Source organism: Scatophagus argus, chromosome 7 (genome assembly GCF_020382885.2).
Source record: "Scatophagus argus isolate fScaArg1 chromosome 7, fScaArg1.pri, whole genome shotgun sequence".
NCBI classification, from domain to species: domain Eukaryota; kingdom Metazoa; phylum Chordata; class Actinopteri; family Scatophagidae; genus Scatophagus; species Scatophagus argus.
Window position 1 is genome coordinate 4,558,853 of NC_058499.1, and position 9,124 is coordinate 4,567,976.

At 42.4% G+C, this 9,124-nt stretch overlaps 1 protein-coding gene across 2 annotated transcripts in view; it reads right to left on the reverse strand.

The window, feature by feature from the left end:
* Positions 1-5,518: 5,518 nt before the first annotated feature.
* map1ab (microtubule-associated protein 1Ab) overlaps positions 5,519-9,124 on the reverse strand; it is a 61,619-nt gene continuing 58,013 nt past the window's right edge. For both annotated transcript variants that reach the window (XM_046393670.1, XM_046393671.1), the window contains 2 exons: positions 8,404-8,636; positions 5,519-7,049 (listed from right to left, as the gene is read on the reverse strand). In XM_046393670.1, the coding sequence (XP_046249626.1) occupies positions 6,894-7,049; positions 8,404-8,636 (389 nt within the window). In that variant the 3' untranslated portion in view covers positions 5,519-6,893. The remainder of the gene's footprint in view (positions 7,050-8,403; positions 8,637-9,124) is intronic.

The following is a 9,124-nucleotide window of genomic DNA, read 5'->3' on the forward strand; positions in this document are numbered from 1 at the left end:
CTTTACATTGAGAGGCACTGATAGACTGCAGTGCTGATCCAGGATCAGTGTGAGCCTCATCCGTGAACGTATTATTTACACCTAAATATTATGTTGTCTCTCAGCCTGTGAGTGGCAACTCACAGCACTGCAGTGAAACATTTTCTCCAATGACTGCCATTAAAAAAAAATAAATAAATAAATGTGAAAAACTCATCACAATGCAAAGTCTGTGGGCCACCGTGGCCTACAGGTTGGAGAAGCGGCTTGTGATCGGAGGGTCACCGGTTCGATTCCCCCACCGGACGGGCAGGAAAAATTTGGGTGTGGTGGAGTGATTAATGCAAAACATGTCCCCACCCCTCCATTAGCCGGCTGATGTGCCCTTGAGCAAGGCACTTAACCCCCCAATATGCTCCCCAGGCGCTTGATGCTGCCCACTGCTCCTGTGTGTGTGTTTCACTGCATGTAATTTGCCAGGTGTTGCGTGTGTGTGTTCAACTAATGATGGGTCAAATGCAGAAGACGAATTCAGTGTGTGTATGTTAAAATATATATACTGTCAATAAAGCTGATTCTTCTTCTTCTTCTTCTTCACACAGGAAGTCACAAGCGGAGCCAGCAAGTGAAACGCCAGTGAAAAGAAGCTAGAAAACCTTTTTGTCGTATGTGCCAGGTGAGCAGTTCTCACTGGACTGGGCAGGCGCCATCTTTGAATCCAGTATCCAGTTGTGTTATAGATGTATGCTTCAGTGCTGATCTTTAAACACAGTGAGCCTGTGCTGTAAGCCCTCCCCGACTATGAATCAGCTGGGTCAAACATAAGATGAAAAATAAGATGCACTGGATACGCTTTGGGCTGAGTCATCCTGTGTAGAGTAGGTTAGGAACAAACGAACTGCAGGTTTACATATTTTTTCCCCCCATCCTGTTCCCTTAAAAGCTTCCTCTTAGCTCTCATTTCTTCTGTCTCATCTCTTTTCAACCGTCGGTCACCGTGTCCCAAACCCTCTGCTTCCTTCCTGCTGCTCAGTGACTCAGCTCGCACTCAGCTAATTGCCCGAATGCGAAGAGGCGGAGTGGGAGGCAAAGCCGAGAGAGGGGAGTAACTGTTAGTCGTGCTGATGAGAGAATTACCCTCATCTGGTCTCCTTCCGAACCCAACAGGAAGGTGTCCAGTTAGACGTCACAGAGCGCCACCTCTGTGCCCGCAGCCCGTCCTCAGCTCCCCCGTAAAACCCCCTTCAAAAGTCAAAAATGCGTTGTCATGGTAACCGGGGGGAGAGCTGGAGAGGAGAGGGCTCAGTCACCCCACTACAGAACTGAACTGCATGTAACAGTACAGTCCAAGGTTGGAGGGGCTGCCAGCGTGAGAGAGCAACAGGCCAGATTCGTTCTTGGTCCGTTTCCCTCCCTTTTTCTTCCTGTGATTGTTGGAAGAAAAACGGCGAGAGGCTGCAGCATAGCACGCTTACCGCAGAGGAGAAATGACAAAGATAACTTGGGAGCCATTTATCACTGGCTGAAATTAATGCAGGCTGTGTTACAGCAGCAGATGTGGGCCTAAATTGATCTGTTTCCACCACCCACACCCCCCCACCCTCAGGGAGGATGTAGTTGTTGTTTTTTTTGAAGGTTACCGAGTTGTTTTCTTTCCCTCGCTGCTCCAGTTAAAGATCTGTGAATATCAAATGGAAAACCGCTAAGTTATTTTGACAAGTGGGGAGTGAGAATCGAGCCGTGCTGCAGGAGCTTAACTTCTGGCAAATCAAAGCGAATCAATCCACTGACCTTCTGTCTCCTGTACCGAACCAACATTTCTTACCTCATATTTAATTTGTGGGTACTTTGAGTACTGAGCCCATAAAGGTCTGATTTTTATCTCCCGGTGACTCAAAGTGTTATTTAACATTTTGTGACAGATGGTGTTCGGCCCATCTGTCTGTGTCTATGATGTGTGGGCAAGTATTTAAAAGGGTTAGGGTTAAAAGTTTGGCTTTGTTGTTGTTCCAGAGGCTGAACTGTCGGGGGCATAACTTGGAAGATGCCGCAAGTGAAGTGAAAGGACAAATGGATCCTATTCAGAGCTGGGACCGGGTCTTGTCACAAGTAAGTCTCAAGTCTTTGCACTTTAGTCCTAAATCAAGACTGATAATTCTCCAGACACTTCCCAAGTCCTAAACTTCGAGTCTTAAACAAGTCATAACGCGCCCTTCCACAAACTTTTTAACATTTTAACAACAGAACCTCAACTAGCCCTTTTTATGAGGCGCGTTTGAACGTTGGCATCCACATGCTTTGCCATATAAAGCAATGTAAATTTAAGAGTTATGAGGTATACTTGAATGCACCATGAAGCACCACGGCTTTTTAAATAGCATATATATTTTATTCCATGACTGAAATGCCATTTTATTTAGCCTAAAATCTTTTCAGAAAGGTCTTTAAGTGTACGTTTTAGCCGTAAAATCAAAAACGGACCGACAGACCAAATCTGAGCTCAGCCCAGCTAGCGGTTACGTTACCCACCGGCCTTTTGTTTTATGAAGAGGCAAACAAAACACCCAGGATGCACATTTTGATTTCAATGTACTTTAATTGATGATCACCAGGCTGTTTCCCTTTTACAATGAATTTGCAGAAGTTCTAGTTTTACCAGTTAGAGATAAAGAGACAGAGAGATATTGAATATTGCACTGAGGAAGAAAAACATAACTAAGATTAATACAATGCAAAAAAGAGAAGAATCAAACAGAACTACCAATACAGCGTCTTCTTAACAACATGTTAATAGGGCAAACAATAAAAGCACAGCCCAGTATTATATTACTGTAGGTCATTTCAGTACCAGTTAAGACAATTAGCTTTTTTTCAAATATACCTCTTTAAAATAGCATCATATTTTTTTCATTATTATTATTTCCATGTTAAACAATTACATTCAGGATTATAACTAAATAAATCACATGCAGAGAGATTAGATGGACGGGTGACACCATATTGTGATCAAATGATATCTTCATTTTAATGCAGGTATGTCGATGAAACTGAACTGAAACATGAACTTTTTTCCGTTCTGTGTGTTGTCAGTGTTTTGTGAAGTTTTTTTCTTGCAGTTGTTAGCGGGTTTTGATCGTACTGTCACTAAAATCGGCTAAAATGAACAGTTATCACAAGAGGGACAGTTTGTTATATCTTCCAGGTTTTTGTCTCTCCAGAGCGATATGTACAAATCTGCGTACAGCACGTGAATGTTCACGTAGCATTTGTTTAATTTTACTGATGGTTTTTGAGTCTGCATGTGTTTCAAGTCATATTCAGGAAAAGGAAAAAGTTGCAGCTGCAGTTAGTACTATTTCTGTATTTACTGTTAATGTTTATTATGGGATTTTAGTTGCTTTCTGACAAAAGTCAAACTTGTGTCCCCCTCTGGAGCAGAACCATAACTGAAATGACAATTTGTCAAAACAGAAAACGATGTCCGCCCTCATTCTGCGCTCCCTAAAGTGTTTATCTGTCCGGGTTGGTGTGAATGTTTTTTTTTTTTTTTTTTCGTTTTTATTGATTTTTCTGTCCATTGTTTTTGATTCAGCAGCATTCGCATGGTAGTACCAACTCTACATTCAGAAAAATAGATCTCCTGTATAGTGCATTCAGCTTCTGTATAGTCACGTAGTTCAGTACTGAGAGATTCACAGCATTCTTCTGATGCCTCGAAAAGGCCGGGTTTTTGGAATCTGCCAACTTAAAAACAATTATTCAAAAAACAGCACAACACATCAGACCATCCAGAAAAACCTGATCTGTACGTTTCAAAAGCTTCTTTTTTGTTTTTTGGACACATCTCCAGACAGCATCGAAGACGGGGTGGAAAAAAAAAAAGACTTTTTGCTTGATCGATCGGTTCACAAACACTCAGACATGAACTGTTTGCAAGGGAGTCATTTTGAACCTTTGCCATCCCTCAGCGTGTGCGCGTCTATGTGTGTGTGTGTGTGTGTGTGTGTGTGTGTGTGTGTGTATACTTGTGCGTGTCCAGCTGTTGAATATACAACCTGCATAAAACTCGGTTTCGCCCCAGCGGGATCAGAAAAGCTGTGTCTGCCTCTCACACAGTGCATCGTGGACAAGCTGTGAAACTAAAGAGAGGCCAGGCAGAGCAAAGAGCACAGACGCTCCGCGGGATGAGGTATAAAGTAGTGTGAGCGTCATGCGAGTGTTACAGTGAAGGAAAATGGCACTGGTCCCAGGCTAGCGCAAGCAGGCGACACGTTCTGTGGAGGGTCTTTAGCATATTTTGAATAAGACTGAGGGAAGGACTGTGGGTGAAAATGTGCAAACAGGAGATTCTCTCTGCTTTTAGTTGGCAACATACTGACAATCAATCAGTCATCAGTAACTCGAAGAAAGACTTTTCTGTAAACCCAAGCCTCCCCTGCTTTGCCCAGCCTGGCCTGACCCCTGTAGCCTTTAATCAGCCATCACAACAAAAACAACAAGCGTGTGACGAGCCATCTTGGCAGAAACCGGTTTCCTTTTCAGACAAAAATTAAATGTAAACGAAAACAAATCGGAATTGCACTTGCTTCTCAGCACAAATTTGGAGAAAATTAAACCAGAATTAATCGCAATTGCAAAAATTCAGATATAACCTGACTTGGCCTTGTGCAACATTTGATTTGAGCTTCTCTCGAAATCTGGCTGCGAACGAGCCAAAAAAACTTCTCATTTCGAACCCGCGGAAAACTCAAAAAACAGCTACGCGGTGTGTATGGTGTGCTCACACACACACACACACAGATCTACTTCAGAGACATTCCTACTTCATAACTGCGTCTGGTACAATCATAACCGTCACATCCACGCACATTTCATAAATATTACTCTGGGATTAAGATTAGGTTATTATTATATATTACAACGGGAAGTTATTTTCTGCTACTACACTAACTCTGTGCTTCCACTGCAATCAAAAGAAATAAAACAACAACTTCTAAACCTTCCGTCTCAGTAAAGTACATTCCTATTTGGTGCAATACTTTGCTGAAAGACCTTACTATTGGTTTGGGAAAAGTGGCATTTCAGAGTGTGGAATTAATGCTTAGTTGGATTACAAAGTTATTTCCATGAACGTGTAATATTTGCGAGTATCCCTCAGTGTGGATGAAGTTGGTGCATGTACTGTGTGAACTGATTGGTCCTCTTGTTCAAAGTTGTTGTCGGTTTCCTTGATTTACCCTGGTTTGTGGCTCTGCTTCAAAATGGCTGATGTGTCTTTAAAGCATCCCTCCCTCCCTCCCTTCCTCCCTCAATCCCTCCCTTCCTCCCTCCCTCCCTTCAAAACACAAGCTAAAGGCACATGAAAGAAGCCTCCTGTAACACACTTCACATCGTTTTTTTGTTCCCTGAAAAATTACCCCAATAATAAATAGAGATATTGCAGTTCCCACTGACGCAACCTTCCCTCTGATGGGACTAGTGGACAAGCCTCCATTGCTACATTTGTCACAGGTCACTGCTTGTTTTTTTGTTTTTTTTGTTTTGTTTTTTTTGTCCATCGCTTTGTGATGTTGACAGAGACAGTAAAATGTATCTGAACAGGCGGGAATGACGGAAACGTTGATTAAACCTTTCTTAAACGCGCGATCAAAAAATGCTGCATTCACCACCAGATCGTAATTTGCGGCAATCATGATAAAATATATTGTTTGTTGTTTTTCTTTTTTTTTTTTTTGTTAACATAACCTCTGTACTGGTATAGAAACATTTACCCTATGTGTATACTGGAGTACGTACAACCAACAAAGACCATGATAAAGACTTAAAGAGGAACCATTACATCCAGCAGAGATATGATTAGTGTACAACATCGTTCCGCTGCCTGGCGCCTATTGAATTCACTTGAGCATAGACAGCCAAACAGTGTAGTAACCTATCTACATTATACTGCATTCCACACTTGAAGGCTGGCTAAAGAAACGATTAACCCTATGCAGTTCTGAAAGAGTCCAAGCTAGACGCAAGCATCATGCACCAGCAAAGCTGTGAAAGCCGAAACAGTGTCAACTTCAGGCGCCTCTTAAAACCTAACCACAAATGACAAGAAGGAACGTTTTTTTGTTTGTTTGTTTTCTTTTTCACGTAACATCAAATGTCATTATTCAGTTAATCCAAAAACTACTGTAGCCGTGAGCAGAAGTGCGAGGGATGAGTTTCGTCATGGCGCGCGCAGATGGAAAAGAAAGCTTTGACTTGAGAAACCTAAAAATTTCAGTACAGTCTGAACAAATTATCGAGACCTGATCAGTTTGGACAAATCACAATTTCCGTTTTCATAGTGTTTTGGCACTTGTTTTGGCCGTTCGGATGAGAAAATTGCCACTAAACACATTAAATGTTCAAGTTAATTGTGATTTGAGTTAACGGTGTAAGAATTAAATCTGTCTGAACTGCAGTTTAATTGTGAGGGTAATGATGTCCATTTGTTCGTTAGATATGAGGCAAATAGAGCTGCTCAGTGTGATTATGTTACTGAGGAGTATTTGAATTTTTAATCACAGCTGTTAGTGCTAGGATAGGAGGTGTGCTCGGGCAGACGGATGACTCACAGGAGAAAACAAACATAAAAGTACGTCGTTATTATTTGCATGATAACCCCACTGTCACTCGGAGGGTGAAAACCCAGAGCGTCGACTTTGATTTCAACTAACAGAATCTAGCGTATTGAGGGCTGCAGCGAATGCGTTTGAGACTGGTACCATGAGAGAGCGAGAAGCTTTTGAAGAAGCGTAGAGTGGTGTTCGCTCTCGCTCCACCTTCAGTGAGATGACAGGGAGGGGGAGGATGGGATGGGAGGGGGATGGGAGGAGGACGGGGAGGTGTGGGGGTGGGGGGCACAGCTTGGCTCAAGAAGCTCAGAACTCAATCTTGCAGGCAGGAAAAGACTCGTCCTGCATGACTACGGTGCTGCTGGAGGCCAAAACCATGATGTTCAGGTCCTGCTGCCTCTCGTGGGTCTGCTGGTACCAGTCCCGGGTCACCTCTGTGTCGTGGGTCGGGATCAGGGTCACCTGATGAGGGCACGATGAAATAAAGGGGAAAATAGTCACTATTCTTGTTTCAAAAATAGAAATTCATAGACTAGTCTGACCATTTTTAAGACACATATTTGCTTTCTGGCCAAGAGCTAAGTGACAAATCTATAAGCTTGATATGAAGCTGCATTCAGGAGCTGGTTAGCTTAGCTTAACATAAAGACAGAAAACAGGAGAAACAGAGAACCTGCACTGTTCAAAGCTAACAAACAACCAGCCCCTCTTAAGCTCATTAATCAACATGTTAGATCTCATTTGTTTATTCCTGAAAACACTCCTGTATATAGGAGCAGAAGCAGTAATGTGGCAAAAACAAAGTCAGACTTAAGGTACTGTAATACCAAGGAACTCATTTCACGTTGACACCTGCCTGTATTTCTTTAATGTTTTTGCTTAAACAAGATACAGATGAAACTGAAATTTGAACTTTTTTCCAGTCCAGTTAAACTTCCAGAGTGCATGTATTCTCCTTTTTTCCCTGAATTCAATACCTTATCCTTAACCTGTCCTTCAGCGTTGGTGGTATGCACACAAGAATCTTGGTGTAAACATTTCACTTGGATTTTATCTCCGTTCAGGTGTGCCACTGGGTAACAGATTTCAATTGTAGCAAGCTAAAGTCAATAAAGTATCTCTGTGATAGATGGGTGAGCATCAGGCAGTGCTCCTGGTCAATTCTATCACACCAGAAACCAGGATTTGCCGAAACAGACAGCATAAGATGGACTACTGTAATTCCACATTTCAGTGTTGTTGCTAATGTGCTCACTTCAGTTATATTTGCTTTGTCTTTGCAGACATGAGTGCAGACGCTGATGCTGTGGACCATTCACAAGGTAAAATGAGTTTTGTTTTCAAACTTGTTCTCACTCATAATTGTGGTACATGTAACCTTACAATCCACCTCGTCCCTGTTTAGTCACCAAGTTACCTGATGAGATCACAGTGACAAGGTCAGTAAATAATATCCATACCGACTCTGTTTATTCGTAATTTAGTAGTCCATCCATCCATCCATTTTCTATACCGCTTATCCGTCAGGGTCACGGGGGGGTTTTCTCCGGAGAACCCGGAGAAAACCCACGCAGGCACAGGGAGAACATGCAAACGCCACATAGAAGGGCCCAGACCGGGATTCGAACCTGGAACCCTCTTGCTATGAGGCGACAGTGCTAACCACTGCACCACCATGCCGCCCTAATTTAGTAGTCATGAAGTAAAAATGTGGCACATCCCATACATTAGTCTGTATACAGTACATGTACTGTGGGTCCACTACAATGCAGGAAATATGTGAAAGGGATTCACAGACTGACTGTTGTAGACAGACCTGTAAGTTGGAGCCCCACTGAGCTTTGCCCTCCAGCAGGGCGTCCAGGACTCCACGGCTGGGCTCACCGCTGCCCGGGTCGTTTCCGCTCACCACGTAGTACGCAGCTCGCACTCTCTTGAAGAATTCCTGGTCCACGTTCTTGGCACTGCAGTGGTTGGGCACATAGGCCAGATCGACGTAAACAGGTGGTCCAGGTGGGACGGCCGAGCTTGTCTTCTGGGAGTTGTTACCTGGAAGTGAACAAGGATTTAAAAGAGCATTACATGGTAGTAATAGTGCCCACAGTTGATTAAAAGTGCAACTTTTTCATCACCTGAACAATCATCTTCTGTTCACTAATTTATTATTACAAATCAGTTATCCTGAATACGATGTACCTCCTGAATGCAAGACTTGTGACAGCTGCAATTAGGCAGGCGATTTTAAAAATAAGATAACATGATTCAACTGCCCCCAAATAGTCATATTTATGAAAAGAAATGAAGAAATTATCCAGTAAACCATGTGCATTTAGTATAGGTTAGTGTGATGAAATGTATTTTTATTAAAAAGTTAATAACATTTATATAACTGGAGTGAATTAAAAACCAATATATAGTTGTTTTGATTATATCTTTATTGCTTGTAAATGGCTGAAATTCAGTTTGATCTTTTCTTCTTAAGATCTACTTCTGACTTTGCCTTTATTATGGAAACGTTTCAATACCAACTATTTTTC